This window comes from Microtus pennsylvanicus, chromosome 2 (assembly GCF_037038515.1).
Source record: "Microtus pennsylvanicus isolate mMicPen1 chromosome 2, mMicPen1.hap1, whole genome shotgun sequence".
Classification (NCBI taxonomy): domain Eukaryota; kingdom Metazoa; phylum Chordata; class Mammalia; order Rodentia; family Cricetidae; genus Microtus; species Microtus pennsylvanicus.
The window spans coordinates 14,906,619-14,922,569 of NC_134580.1; the positions used below are offsets into that span (position 1 = coordinate 14,906,619).

At 44.9% G+C, this 15,951-nt stretch overlaps 1 protein-coding gene across 1 annotated transcript in view; it reads left to right on the top strand.

The window, feature by feature from the left end:
* Tbc1d22a (TBC1 domain family member 22A) overlaps window positions 1-15,951 on the top strand; it is a 288,481-nt gene that overhangs the window by 87,339 nt on the left and 185,191 nt on the right. The window contains exons 6-7 of the mRNA XM_075960266.1: window positions 11,614-11,742; window positions 13,584-13,646. Of these exons, the coding sequence (XP_075816381.1) occupies window positions 11,614-11,742; window positions 13,584-13,646 (192 nt within the window). The remainder of the gene's footprint in view (window positions 1-11,613; window positions 11,743-13,583; window positions 13,647-15,951) is intronic.

The window sequence follows — 15,951 nt, forward strand, 5'->3', positions numbered from 1 at the left end:
CAACAGGAGTTGGGGTGGGGTGAGTGGTGGGCAGCTCCACCCTGTTGGTGTCGACCTGGGAGTAGGTACATAGGAGTGCTGGCAGTGTAAACCAAAGAAAACCTGTAGGGACCTGCCTAGAAACAGTAAAGGCTATAGAGACTCTGGGGTGGCTTGAAAGAAAATAGCTCTCAAAGGGAGTGGCATTATTGGGAGGTGTGGCCTTGTTGGAGGAAGTGTGTCACTGTGGGAGTGGGCTTTGAAGTCTGTTTTGCTCAAGCTTCTCTCAGTATGACTGTTCAGTTGACTTCCTGTTGCCTGCAAGCTGAGGCTCTCAGCTTCAGCACCATGTCTGCCTGCACACCACTATGTTCCGCACCATGATGATAATGAATTGAACCTCTGAAACTGTAAGTGAGTCTCTTCAATTTAATGTTTTCCTTATAAGAGTTACCATGGTCATGATGTCTCTTCTTCATAGCAATGAAAACCCTAACTAAGACAGACCCAGATGCCTCTAGGAAGAGGTCAGGGGCTCAGACATGCAGCAGGATAAGTCCAGCACAGTTTGGCATAGTATGCCTGTGAGGTATTCAGGGCTTGAGTGTCAGCCAAGAGGAGGGTTGGGATGCCTCCTTATAATGCCACTCCCTTTGAGAGCTATTTTCCTTCAAGCCACCCCAGAGTCTCTATAGCCTTTCCTGTTTCTAGGCAGGTCCTCGGGTTGGTTTTGAAAGGGGGAGGCTTTACTCTGTGTTTCTAAGGCATCACAGGTGCACAAGGAGGGCAGGAGAGCTAGGGCAGGTGGGCTAGACCTGAATTGACAGATGAGAAGGTAAATGCCAGCTTAGTGAGCAGAACTGTGCTTTGCCAAGGGGTAGTTTCAGGGGAGTGTAAATAGTGGAGATGCCAGGCAAGGGTCGTTGGCATGGATGCATGTTCATTCAGCACCTCTGGAGGATATCAGTATTACTTGGATGAGGGAGTTGGGAAGGTCATAAGGCTAACAGGTGCATTAGGGGTGTGGCAGGTTAGCATCATAGACTAGGCAAGTGCTCCTGTTAGGCCTCTGTAGGAAGTCAGGGACGAGGGTCAGGGATCAGGAGACCATGTGTATAGTTGACACCGAGGTAACATGGCCCTTATCCTGAAGGACTTGAGCTGGGGTGTGCAGCTGTTTCTGGAAGGAGAATAACTGTAGTTGTATTATTTTACTCTTTGGGGGGCCTGCCACCCAGCTTCCAGATTATCGCACTGGGACTTATTCTTTCTTATGAATGCCTGGCCTTAGCTTAGCTTATTTCTAACCAGTTTTTCTTAAATTATTCTATCTACCTTTTGTCTCAGGGCTTTTACCTTTCTCTAGTCTATATACCTTTCTTTTCTTCTTATTTCATGGCTTGCTGTGTATCTGGCTCCTGATGCCTTCTCTCCTCCTTTTCCCTCTCTTTCCTTCTGTTTATTCTCTCTGTCTGACAGTCCCACCTATCCTCTCCTGCCTCAATATTGGCCATTCAGCTCTTTATTAGAACAATCACGTGTTTTGGGCAGGCAAAGTAACAGCTTCACGGAGTTAAAAATATGCAACATGTAAGAGTGCATCACATCATTGCATCATTGGACAAATGCTCCACAGCATAAACAGATATAGCATGTCTTAAATTAATATTCCACAAGAAATAACCTGGAAACTCATTGGTGAGTCTATCTAGTTATTTTCTGGAAGCCAGTTAAACTCTGTCTCAAGCACTGTGTTTGGTGCTGAAAAAGGTCAGGGTAAGCCTGAGACTATATCCCAGCTCTCCTAGGTTCTGCACAGCACAGAGAGAATGCTCATCTTCTGTTACTATACAGCACAGGCCTGAGGCTGACTGCACAGAAAAGGAGCCATTTCCCTGGGACCCTGTTCCTGTGCCTCATTTGCTCCTTTATTGAATGCTCGCTGAGTGTAGGACAAGGCCTACTCAGATTTCCTTAGAAGCTGAGTTGTGTTCTCCCAGAGAATGAGCACCAAATAGTTCAGCACAGTGTCTGGTGGTGATGAGGTGCCTTCCAGGGCATCAGGGAAGCTGGGAAGTGTTCAAGTTGAGGCAGGGTCAGTTGGGAAGGGCTGGGAAGGAGTCAGTGGTCAAGGCTACATGTGTACGGAGGGAGTCTGGTCACTAGAGCAGGCAGAGAGACTGGCTTTCCTGCAGGGCATAGACATGGTTTCTATTGCTATGAAGAGATGCCATGACCATGATAATGCTTAGAAAGGAAACATTTAATAGGGGCTGGCGTACAGTTGGAGAGGTTTAGTCCATTATCGTCATGGTGGGACATGGAAGTGCAGGCAGACATGGTACTGCAGAAGCAGCTGTCAGTACTGCATTGCTTGAGCATAGGAGATCTCAGAGCCCGCTCCCCTAGTGACACACTCCTCCAACAAGGCCACACCTACTCTGACAAGGCCACACCTCTTAATAGTGCCTCTCCCTATGGGCCAAGCATTCAAACACATGAGTCTTTGGGGGTCATACCTATTCAAACCACCCCACACGGGCAGTGACTTTTCTGAGAATTTGAACAATCCAGGTTCGACAAAGGTATCACATATGCATTGAACCTGGTATCCTGTGAGTTAGAGTGTCCATGGAGTACCTGACTGTAGACAGCAGGAGGAGGACATGGTCAGAGGTATGGACTCCTGACCTGGTTGTGTTTCACTGTCACAGGGCAGTGCTGATGCCCAGGCTCGGTAGTACATCCAGGTTGGACCCCAATGTTATAGGGCTCAAAGCAGTGTGGAAGACAGGACAAGGATGCTCATGAACCAGTTGGGAAGTTGGTCTCTGAAACTGCCCCAATAAGGGCAGTTGCCCAGTGGACCTGAGACACTTGAACTAGGAGACTGGCCTGGGTGGTGGGTGAGTAGGGACGAGTTCAAGGTCTGGCACATAGTGACCTTTCTTCATCATGTACATGGTTTGTCATTAGCACAAGTCTAGTGTTCATGGACAAGTGTTACTTTAGTCAAGAGGAAATTCTGCTCTAGGGAAGTCTGGGTGTGTGGCTCTTGTTCTGAAGAAGTAGCAGAGTTCTGAGCCAGAGCACCCATTAAACAGCAGTGATAATATTTTACTTTTAAATTACATACAAGCAGCATAGGACCTTTTTCAAAATTGATCCTGAAGAGAATCATATTTTTGGCTCTTTTTTTTTAAAAAAGGTAACTATATCAGAAAGTGAACAAAAACTAATTAAACATTGAACATTTATGCTAGAGAGTATATTGGCTAAAAATGACAATGAGGCTCCAGTATCAATATATCTCCTTTCAGTGTGTTGCGGTCGGTTTGCATATGAACACAGTGGGAGGGAACACATTGATTTTTGTGTCACCAGGACAGTTTGGATTTAAGTATCTGCATGCATTGTTTTACATTTATGATTAGTGTTTTTATAGCATGCTAATACAGCAATTAAGTCTTCTGTAGTTCTGTCATTTAAAATTCATTGCATACTTGAATGTATTTCATTTGCATAATTTCTAGTCTTGCTTAATTATCAAGAGGCCTTCACTTGCACATGTGTTTTTTCCTGTAGGAAGGGACTGGCAGGAGAATGGGTGGGCCTTTTATGATGGCATTCTTGCCTTTTAGAATTTGTGTTTTATTAAGTTTATATTCTGGAAACAGGAAACTTCCTGAGATTGTTCATTCTCTTCCTTAAGGATGCTATCAGCATTTGTGTGTGGCTGTCTACATTCCCTGCCGACCATCCTGGTGACTCCACTGTCTAGAATTGCAGACAGGGCTTGGGCCTTTCACTCTGCTGTTGGATGAGGCATCAAGCCTTTCATCTGCCAGGCTCATCTTTGGTCTTTGCCCAGCCTGGACTTACTTCTTGCACACTCCAGACTCTGTCTAGTTTTCTATCCTCTACTATCACAATAAACCAAGCCAAGAAACTGCGCTAACTTAGTCTCTCCCCGAGACTCTAGGACAGTTTCATCCTTTATTGGGTTGTATCGTGTCAACATCATCCATCCATCCATCCATCCATCCATCCATCCATCCATCCATCCATCCAACCATCCAACATTTGCTGAGTGTTTGTTATGGGGGAACAATGTTCTAAGCCCTTGGGGGTATCTGTGAGCTGAAAGTACGTTGGGTAGGAGAAGTTGGCAGAGGTGATTGATGGGTGATGGGCAGGGTAAGAGAGCGGTCTGGGTGCTGTTTATGTTTGTGGTCCTCATGGGCCTCACTGAGAGAGGATGTTTGAGCAAGGATTTGAGAGAGGACTGTGCAGGTGTTTGGGGACATAGTCTGGTTCTGACTGTTTCAGTGCCATGTTGGGTACATTATAGACCATATAGTCAGTCCCCTTAATCCCTAGAGCGGGTTGGCATGAGTGATGGTGAGGGATGACTGCTCATAGTAGAAGCTGAGACAGCAGAGGGAGAATGGAGACCATAGAGGGTGTGGCGTTGTGAAAGGGTTGCCCCTGGCCACAGACATCGGAATGGCAGTTATCAGACTTGATCCCTAGGTGCCAGCTGGGTCAGTGTTGTAGACCTGCTTCAGCCACACAGCCCTGCTTTTCTGCGCTAAAGCAACCAAGGAATTGGTGTGCGCTGCATACAGCTGTGTTCTTCGCAGGGTTTATTCACAGACTGGTAAGTTAAGAGTGCCTGGCCTGTAATTGGAGCTAGTGGGTCTCAGAAGAGGAAGTAGTGAGTTGAGAGGGAGACCCTGAGGCAGGGAGGTGTGATGTGTGAGGCATGTTTAGCTGCTTAGAAGGCAGAGACTCTGTCACATTGGGAGGTAGGAACATGTGTGCTCTGGCTGGGGAGGAGGCGAGGCCAGGCGGGGCCCAGGCAACCTGGGATCATATCCTGAGTCTGAGGGGCTGTTGTAGTAAAGTGGTCTTGGGAGTCTGAGTGACTGTTATGGTAAAGTGGTCTGTTCCAGTCTCTGAAGCCTTAATGCAGAGATAAGTGTTACCAGGACAGAGACTGGAGGAGATGGGCATGTATCTCTTGCATGGGCAGCTCTCTGCAATCTGGTTTCTCTCCAGAGTCACCTTGTTGACAGAGGACACAGGTGTTGTTGTGTGTGAGAGAAGGTCTCAGTGTGGACTGTCCCTAGACTCTCTGTGAGTTGGGGTCAGCTGGCACCTCTGATGTGGTGGGAAGGCTTTAACTCGAGTCTGACCTTATATCCCTGTGGCTCTGACCATGTCCCTGAGGTTTGGCAAGTCTGTCTTCCTATCTGAAAGCAGAAACATTGACTACCTCTAAATGGCTAGGACTAAAGTAGCCCTGAGTTGTCCTGTACATGGTGGGGCCTGTAAGCGCAGGCTGCTCGTTTGTTTCTGGATGCCTAGACCTGAAATAATTGCACAGAAACTGTATTAATTGCAATACTATTTGGCAAATAGCTTAAGTGTATTTCTAGCTAGCTGTTACATCTTAAATTATCCCATTTTTATTATTTTATATTTTACTAGAAGGCTTGTGGTTTACCCACAAGTTTCCAGCATGTCTTTCTCCTGCGGTGGCTACAGGTCTCTCTGACTCTGCCTACTCTCTTTATTTCTTTTCCAGTCTAGCTATATTCTGTTAAGCCATTGGGCAAAAGCAGCTTCTTTATTCACCAATGACAATATAACATATTCATAGCATATAGAGGGGAATCCCATATCACCTCCCCTTTTCTGTCTAAATAAAAAGGAAAGTTTTAACTTTAACACGGCATGATTATATACAACAAAACAGCTATCAAGCAAGAATTATAGATACAATATTTATATCTTGTAGAAGGAGCTGCTGGCCGCTTTCTGCCACCCAGCTCCCAGCCACCGGCTAGCTTTACCCAAAATAATTACAAGGAAACTGTATTCTTTTAAACACTGCCTGGCCCATTATATCTAGCCTCTTCTTGGCTAACTCTCATATCTTGATTAACCCATTTCTATTAATGTGTGTAGCACCATGAGGTGGTGGCTTACCGGGAAGATCCTAACCTGCATCCATCTCAGAGAGGAGAGCTATGGCGTCTGCCTGTCTTCCCTTCTTCCCAGCATTCTGTTCTGTCTTCCCTGCCTACCTATGTTCTGACCTATCAGGCTAAGCAGTTTCTTTATTAATTAACCAATGAAAGCAACAGATAGACAGATGACCCTCCTCCATCAATATCTACTTTATCTTTTATCATAAATAAGAAAACTATAACTATAATTACCTATTCTTCAACTCCATCGAAGACTCCAGAAGGACATAATATTACCTAAGTTAATAGTAAGTGTAGTGTCAGCAACTTCCAAAACTCTAGAATTGACAGAGACATCTTGCTGCCTGGACAGTCACCCAAAGTTCTTCTGTAATCTTGGGGCACCAATCTTCAACCTATAGGGCCATAGTATCCGGCACACTTTTCCATGAAGCAGGAAATTTCAAAGACAGTTCCACTTATATTGGTAGTTTGTCAGTCACGTTCTGTGTCCTACAAAATGTCTGGCAGTCTCTTTCATGAAGTAGGAACCCTGAAGGACTGTCTTACATTCTTTAGGCAAGTCATTTTTCTGTGAGTTCTGCATGTCCAACTCATCCAGCATAACATCAAACAGTCCAGGCAAAAGCAGTTTCTTGTCCAAACAGCTAGCAAACTCCATAATGAGCCTCTTCAATGTCCATCATCCTCTTGAAGTAGGTTGGTGCTGCCAGGAACAAATGAGTCTCATTGTCATGAAAAGTTCTAACATCTTAAAACATTTTAAATGCCATATTTTGAAGGACTTTGAAAGATTTGAAGAATCCCTATCCAATCTGAAATATATCTGTGTAGTTCTAGAAAACAACTAAAATGATTACAAGTTTGACTATTATAGATGACTATTAACCTGTATTTCTTAATTATATATTTTTAAATGAACTGCACAAACACAATACTTTAAACAAGAGCAGAAATACATATAACAAAATGGACTTTAAATTTGTATCAATAAACCAAGATCTATACCCCAATCCAAAATATTCATCTCTATATCATATTCCCCCTTTAAATGTAAACAAACATTTATAAACAATCATTTAGGGAATTTGGGCATTGTTCTCTCCAAATCACTTCCTGCTTTTTGTTGAATGAAGTAATTTTAGGGGTTTATGGAGACCTTTCAGGGCTCTTTCAGGGGGTCTTCTTCCATCTAGCCACATTAGTCTGGAAGGAATCCCAGGTTCTCTTCCTTTGTGGAAACAAAAGCAGAACCTCTTTTCCAAAGCAACATATCCTTAGACACAAATTTTGAAGTCAAGATACCTTTAAAGTATATATGTTGGTTTAGTTTAGCAATCTGTACAATGAAATGTCTCTCTGTACTTAGTTCATTCACAGTCAAAAATTCAAAGAAAACACAATAATATACATAATCCAGACTCTTTGTGTATATTCCATCTTTACGTGGCTTATTTCTCTTTATTTCTTTAATCTGTGACTGTCTGTACTCTGTCTCTTTAAAGACTTTGATTTATTTTTAAAACAATTTACTTCTTTTTATAACTGTCTATATTCTCCCCCCCCCCCAAGCCTACATACATTTATCCAACACTGTGACCCATTTCAGAGGTCTTTTCCATTTGAATTTGTCTTTATTGCCTGCCTATTTGTAATTATTTTTTGACCAGAAGTGCTTTTTTTCTTTTAAATGCTAATCGGGGGTGACGAGGACCAACTCCGTGGTCTTGCCTGCTTGCTCTTCCCAGTCCAACCTGGAGGAGGCCTATTCTCTTCCTCTGAGAGCCATGCACATTGCCCCAGCTCCAGGGTCGCAGGGGGTCTATGTTGTTACCATTACACAATTTGTTACATATTGCTCACAGATCCCATTTAAGCTGCTCAGCCTCCTGAAAGAGCCAGAGCTGTTGGTGTAACTAGCACAAACTAGGAAGTCCTCATTTGAAAACTGTATGGTTTTTTGCTACTAATGCTGAATCAGGAAGACTGTGTTTAAGGAGCTTATAAGCAAACAGAGCTTATCTGAAAAAAATGTGGCTACTAAGAAGTTGTGCTTGGCTCCCATTTTTTTTGTAAGCTTTTTTTTTTTTAAGTCTTATTTGGATCCATGCCCCAGAGAGTGTGTGCCATTCTGTAAGCAGTGGCCGCTTACTCGTTTCCTCGCCACCCAGACCCAAAATAATCACACAGAAACTATGTTATTTAAAACACTGCTTGGCCAGTAGCTTATGCTTATTTCTAGCTAGCTCTTCCACCTTAAATTAACCCATTTTTATTATTTTATATTTTACCATGAGGCTTGTGGTTTACCAGCCAGGTTCCAGTGTGTCTGTTTCCTGCGGTGGCTACATGGTGTCTCTCTGAGGCCGCCTACTCTCTCTATATCTTTTCCAGCCTGGCTATATTCTGTTAAGCTTTTGTACAAAAGCAGTTTCTTTATTAACCAATGGCAATAAAACATTTTCATAGCATACAGAGGGGAATTCCACATCAGGGGCTGCACCTTCCTTAGAAACCCTGTGGATGGGAAGTTATCAAACAAAGAACAAGATGTATCTTAGGAAATTGTTATTCTCTAAGTTTATACGAACTGGAACTGAGATAGCTACAAGGAGAAAGGGGGTATGGACAAAGCCTACTGCCTGGATGGGTTGTCTCTGGGGAAGCTTTTAACCGGATGAAGAAATATCTGTCTATACCCTCACCCTTGTAATTTTGTGCCTTCATCTCAGGGGCAGCCCTGTGTCCCTAGCAGCAAGAGCTCTGTTGGCATGACCACAGGTGTTACCAGGTGGGTGACATTTGGGCTAGTTCTGGTCCTGTTGGTGAAACAGCTGGTATGTGAGGCAGACTGCATTGGAGTTGTAGTAATCTCCTTTCTGCAGGGAAGAGAAGGGAAGGCTGCTGCTTGTGCTTTCTAGTCGGCAGAGTGCTGCGAGCCTTTTCCTCGAAAGCTATCAAGTGAGCATTTTCCAGTTTGTTTACCTGTGAGTTGTGTTCGACGTATATAATAGGGCTGCTTGGGTATGTCATTGGTCACCTCCTGTGGGCTCCTTGGGAATAAGCATTGGAATTGGGGGTGCTCACAGTTCTCACATAGGAACCAGATGTTGTGTGTTTCCACTTGATGATTGGAAATAGTGTCTATGTTAGAAATGGGATGGGCTATGTAGATGTGTGTAGACACATGGCGTGGCTGTTCTGCATTCAGGATGGTGTCTCAGCAGGGGCTGGCAGGCATTCTTGTATGGCTCCATAGTCAGTATGTCAGTGCATGGATCACATGCAGCTATGGAGTTCTGTGGGCATTGTAACGGAGCAACCACATATTATTCAACACGCAGGCACAGTGTGTCCCAACAAGATATCAGTTACAAAAGCAGGTGTGAGTTGAGTTGGTGGCTTCTGTTGTTGAGTGGCAATTAATCACAGTGAGAATGTGGTTGTGATTGTATGTATGTATATATGTATGTATGTATGTTTTGTGTTTTTAGAGATAATGTATGCTCTCATTATGTAGCTCTAGCTGTTCTGGAATTTTCTCTGAAGATCAGGCTGGCCTCAAACTCACAGAACTCCGCCTGCCTCTGCCTTCCAAATGCTGAAGTTAAAGGCGTGCACAGTTAAAGGCTGTGACTTTAAAGTGCAGCATATAAACCTAAATGTTGGGCAGTGGATGTCTCCCTAAAAGGATCCATTGTTGTAGCACCAACAATGAATAAATACCCAGAGACAGATATTGGGGCTCAACATGAAGACCAGAAAAGCAAAGCAGCCAACCACTGGCCCTTACCTCTACCTCAGTCTGAAATGGCAATCCTGCCTCCAGGAATCCTCAGAGTAAGACTGAGCCTCCAATCTGTCCCCTACCATCTTATAGTCCTCTCTAGTGCTGGGATTAAAGGCATGCATCACTACTGCCGAGTTTCTATGGCAAACTAGTGTGGCTACCAGGATTAAAAGTGTGTGCCACCACTGCCTGGTCTGTAAGATTTATCAGTGTGGTTGTTTTACTCTCTAATCTTCAGGCTTTATTTATTAAAATGCAAATGAAATATCACTACAAACTGTACATCAGTAACTAGGGCTTTCTCCAAGTGAGAGACTGTTCTTCATTACAGGACAGCCTCACCAGGGCACAGCAGCACCACTCCATAGCGAGAACAAGTATGTTTCCCACAGGCCTCAGCTGCAGACCTGGGAGGAGGCCATGACCTGACCGGAAAGTGGACTGCGTCTGTGCTCGTCCCCCAGTATTGCCCCTTGCTGTGCCACCAACAGCTCCCTGGGAAATACAGATTCTGACCGTGTTCTGGTTTGGATAGCTGGCTGTAGAGAGGTCGAATGACCAATGTGGGAGCTTTGGTTGAGCAAGCACATGCTGGCAAGGCTGGAGAACAGCTTGTACCTCACCACTGTGGTCGTGGGGTGGCTGCTGCCACTGCTCAGACTGCATTATATTCACCTTGATTCACAGAAGCAATAAAGAAAAGCTCTGGGCTTTGGGTCTCTTCTTGACCTCTGAGCCTCAAGGTCTCTGTGGCCAGAGGAATGATGTACCCATCTAGTGTGCCTCAGTCAGTGCTGGCTGGAATTGACATGGTGTTACCTGTTTGGAAAAGATCTGACAATTTCTTAGAAACTTCTGTCTACATTCTGATGCAGCATCTCTCCTTGCTGTTCAGCCCTGAGAAATCTAAGATGTGTGCTTCCAAAGTCTGCAGGCATAGCCATTGAGCTTTGTTCATTCATAAATAGCTTACCCATGTGTGGCCTAACATGTGCCATGCAGCCTCATACCCAAAGGTGGCTGATCTCAGAAGACAGTGTGCACAGAATCCTAGGTTCTAAGTGAGTCTGTTTTCCCAGTCATCCCTAGTAAGAAACTAGCATTTCCAGGGTCCAGGTGGGATGGTGGGAATGGGTTGCAGAGGGCACCATCATTTTGGGCAATGGAAAGTTCCTTCTGTCTTTCAGAGAACAGTAGTCAACTTCCTGAAGCTCTACTTGAGGTCACAGGTCTATGCTTAAAATTGACAAAGTTTCAAAATTATACCTTATGTATCATATCATAAGATTAATTTAAAATGTAGAACAAGAAAACAAATAAGAAGCCACATAAAATGTCAAGCTTTTTATGGCTGCTGGAGCAACCTACTTCTTTCTGGACATGTGTCCATTTTATGTATTGCATAGTGTCAGAAGCCCCAGGGGCTTCAAAGAGTAGATGCACAATTACCCACACAGCAGCTTTGAGCACATAAATGCAATGTGTGTGTATGTGTGCATGGTATGAGTATAAGACCAGACAGGCTCCCAGTTCCTTGTGGAATGAGCCCTGTGGAGAGGGCTTTTAGCATCTCCATACCATGTGTTAGAAAAGCGTACAGTCCAGGTGCCATCAGATGACTTTTGGTGGATGCGAGTGATGATTTAGACCTGGTTGACAACACTGGTGGGGGTGCTGGTGCTGTGTGCTGTCCTGTCACTTTGTTCTGTGTGAGCAGCTTTTTCGTAATGTCCTCCCTTCTGTTAGATGGGTTTCCATATGCCTGGGTCATTCTGGAAGTGACCGCTTGTTCTTCACGCTTCTGATGCACAGTAACCATGGATGCCTGTGTTTCTTTTGCTTCTCCAGGGTTATCTTCCTGCCAACGTTGACCGGAGACCAGCCACACTGCAGAGAAAGCAAAAGGAATACTTTGCTTTCATTGAGCATTATTACAACTCGAGGAATGATGAAGTTCACCAGGACACATATCGCCAGGTATGTGGGGCTTTCTCTTTCCCTCGTATCACTCAATACTGGGGTTTGCAGCAGGTTTGTAGGGGATGTTTCATCTATCAGGAACCTGATAGGCTTGCAGATTTATGTTTTCTAACAATAAACATTTGAAAGCAATTAATGGCAATTTGCTACCAGCAGCAACATCTGGCTTATTTGAGTTCCTTCTCGGAGGTAAAGCATGAGACTCAAGTCAGGTTACAAAATAGATGCTGAGCTCTGTTAGTGACGACCTTCATCTGCCTTGGATGATGGTGGGCATGTGGCGCCTTGGCCTGTTCCTGGTACTCTCTAGCCTGCTTTTGAGAGGTGGCACCTTGACCTGTGACTGGCATTCTACAGCCTCTTTCTGGAGGGTGGTGCCTAGGCTTGTGGCTGGCACTCTGTAGCCTGTTTCTGTAGGACTATAGCTCCTCAAACTATTGCCTTCCTGCATTTGATTATTATATATTTACTGGCCCCTGAAGGTTTATGTCCAGATCACAGGCATCTAGCTAGAGATAACATTTGCATGGTTTGGCTTTCTCTCTATAGGTTAGTCTTGCTAACACTTGTAGCCTTTCTCCTATTTTCCCAGGCTTGCGATTGATGAGGCAGGCTAGGGGTAGGATATGGGGCATGATGGATGTGCTGTCCTATCCACATAAGAAATACATTGCCCGTGGCTCTTGTATAAGTTTATTCTTGCTGGTAGTGGGCATAGAGGCAGGTCCATCTTCCATGAGTCTAGTGTACAGTGTGTATCTCTCCACAGGACTGTCACTGAAGGGAGCCGTGTACTGAGGGTGGCTCTCCAACCAGTGGACCTGGCATTCTTGTCTCTCGCCCATGCCTGGGCTCTATATGTGGCCCTCCTGAGTCCTCTGATCTTGCTTGACCTTGCTGTTCTATGTGGGTGTCCCTCAGCAGGGTGCTTATGGACTTTCCTTCTATGTGCTCTCTGTGTATTTGAATTTTAAGTTTATCTCACCTTGTTCCCCTGTGCTAAGGACCCAGATTCTGACTGTCACCAGGAACTCTTTGAAGGACACAGAGAGCAGGCCTTTTGTAGGTGAGGAGGTTGAACCTAATGGCTTACTGTTGGCCACAGGCCAGCTAGTGTTAGAGTGAAGAGGTGACCCCAGTTACTAGATGTTAGCTGCTTCTCTGCACATGGACAAGGATAGAGAGAGACTGCGAGTCCCCTTTGGGTTAAACGGCTCTCCTCTTCTCTGTCTGTGCAGGCTGTTGCTCTGGAACCCCAGAGTGATGCTAGTGCTACTGGTATGGGGTGCCCGCCTGGGATGTGGAGCCAGTCTGTGATGCCGGCTGTGCTCAGAATGCTCCTGTTGGGTCACCTCTTGGACCCCACCCACGTGAGGTCTCTACTGAAGTTCCAGCAAACAGTGGCAAGACTCTCATGTCAGGTGGTGCTCAGGCAGGAATCTGCTGACACTAGCAGAGACATTCAAATGCTTCCTTTAAGGTGTTCTAGATTTCTCATGGACATTGTGCAATAGAGGAAATTATGGCCTGTGTTCCAGATAGTCTTGCACAGCTGAAACCCTAGGCTCTGTCTGTGTCCTTGAATCATGCTCAGTGTTGGGCTGAAAATCAGTGTTCACTGATTGCTTTGGCTTATGTTACTGTGGAGCTGAGGGTCCACTCTATTCCTAACCATGCAGTGTGCCTGTCACCTGAGGACAGTTGAGCCTTGCTCAGTTGGGTACCTCCTATTGAGGAGCCTCGTGACGGTCCTCAGAGCACGTTAAGGGCAAGTAGCATGTGTCATCCAGGACTTCTCTCATCCTATAATTTAAGCATATGTCTCTCTGCATCTGCAGATCCACATTGACATCCCTCGGATGAGCCCCGAAGCGCTGATTCTTCAGCCCAAGGTGACGGAGGTAAGAGGAGCACTGGCTGGGGAGTCTCTGCTGATGTCTGTCTCTCTGTGTGACTGCTGCTCACTGCACTTGAGGGGCCTGATCCAGGAGCCCCCGAAGTCCGTAATTAGTTGACATGTGAACCACTGATTATTTTCAGAACGTTATTCTTGTATAACGATTCATACAAAAGAATATATGTAATATGTGTATGAGTATTTATAACAGAAACTTATGTCCTTGAATTTAGGAGCCAGAATCCCTCCAGTGCTGACCAACTACCTCTGTGAGCTTGAAGCTGGTAGCATAGAAGCTATTTCTCCATGCTCATGGTTCTGCTACCCAAGCTTCATCTCTGCCCCCACTCCCCCCATAAAAAGGAGTAGACTATCCGTCTTTGACTTATATTTGCCATACTTTGTGGCTTTAGCACTAAGGAAGCAGTGTGGTGTTTTTGTTGAGTCTGGAGCTGTATGTGCCATTCTTTGTGCAATTCAGTCTCTGCAACTCCTATTTTCTTCTATTGTGTAGCAGTCAGGACAAATGTCTGACGCCTCCCAATGTTATGCTGTTGGGACAGTGTTGGTAGAATCCTCATGTGCATTTATGCATGTGTACCCCTGTGAGAATTTCTCCGAGGCTTTCGTGATAACATCAATATGCTTCCTGGAGGGGTGTGCAGATGATGCTCACCTGCAGTGCTGGAAGTTTGGATTTCCACTCCTGGGCAGCTCTTGGAGCATGTCCAGGCTCCCGAGCTCTGTGGGTCTGGTGGATATTCTTATCATGCTCCTGGCTTCACGTTCTAAAGAGCATATATGCATATAGAGATGGGTGTCTTCTGTGCCCTGTTCTGGGAAATGCTTGTGACTGTCTATATCACCCCTTTTCTTTTTTTTTTTACCCATTAAAAAAATAAGTTTGTGATCTTTATACATTTGGGATTCTAATTTTTGACAGTTATTTGATGGGCTATGCTTAGCCTTGCTGAGCTGAATATGATGCCCCCTTAGGTTATTATGGAATGCTTACTTTAAGAACTCTTTTCCCTCAACATCTGTCTTGTAAGTCTTCTCTCATCTTCTCATCTGAAAGTTTTTCTTTCCCCGCCATTCATTTAATTTATAGCTGATAGCAGCATCTGCAGGCAGTCAGTGGAGACGGTGCAGGAACTTGGCCACATTCGCAGGCGTCCATGAAGACCCTAGTGCCTCCATCTTACTCTTCTGAGTTGACTGGGTTATTTTAGCTTTCACTCATTCATGTTATTTTCAGAATCACCTTAACAGTTTTCTTTTTGAAGTCTATTTGGTTTCTGAACGGAATCTAGTCCTATTTTTATTTGTTATTTTGAGACTAGGTCTGTCTAAGTTGCCCACGGTAGCCTTGAACTCACTCTTGCACATTCCCCAAATTTCAGATCCTCTTGGCCTTATCCCACCAAGTATCTGGGATTGTAGGCCTGGGCCAGTAGACCAAGGGAAACCTTTATGAAAGGTCTTGTACATGCTTTATTAGATTTATTCCTAACCTTTATATTTTTGTTACTAAAGTAAGTGGTATCGCTTTAAAGTAGACTTACTCTCTGAAATACTTTGTTTTTCATCTTTATTTTCCCCAGTAAATGCATTTTGAACCATGGACATCTCTTGCCTGCTCAGTAAAGCTGCTCAAAAATTCTAACATTGCTGAAATAAAAGTGCTCGTAGATTGTGGGGCACAGAAGGGGAAATGAGTTTCCACAGGAGTGCCGCTCCAAGGCCCTTCTCTCTGATTGCCCTTCTCAGTGCTGTGCTCACAGAGTCTGGAAACAAGGCTAATGCACCTCTCCTTTACTTAAGGTTTTCTTTAAAAATGGAAAATAGATTTTGGTTTGTCTTTGTGTGATTCTGTTTTTACCCCACAACTTGGCACATTGCTTACAGAGCTGGCCTGTGACCTCTGGTCTCACTTGTGGTTCAGAGTTACCGCCAGTGGTGACTGACTGTGGTCAGGCGTTGGTCCTCTTGCTTTGCAGCTTCTCCCTGACTGTGAATTTTACTCAGCCCCTGAGACTCCTCCAGAGCTATGGAGGTGTGTATTTAGCAGTTGGCAGGGCTGAGCAGGGACTGAGCAGCCTGTAGGACAGGCAGACCTCTGGGGGAGGAGGGCAGACTATCCAGGCTGCCAAGGGTGACTGTGGATAATTTGAGTGTGACTGCACTGGGGAATACGACATGAGGAGCAGGGGCTTGAGGAGAAACACTGAAAGGTTGGCTAGTTTTCCAGAGCCAATTAGATTTCTGGCACCTCGGAAGTTGGGCTATATCCATGGTGACAGCAAATC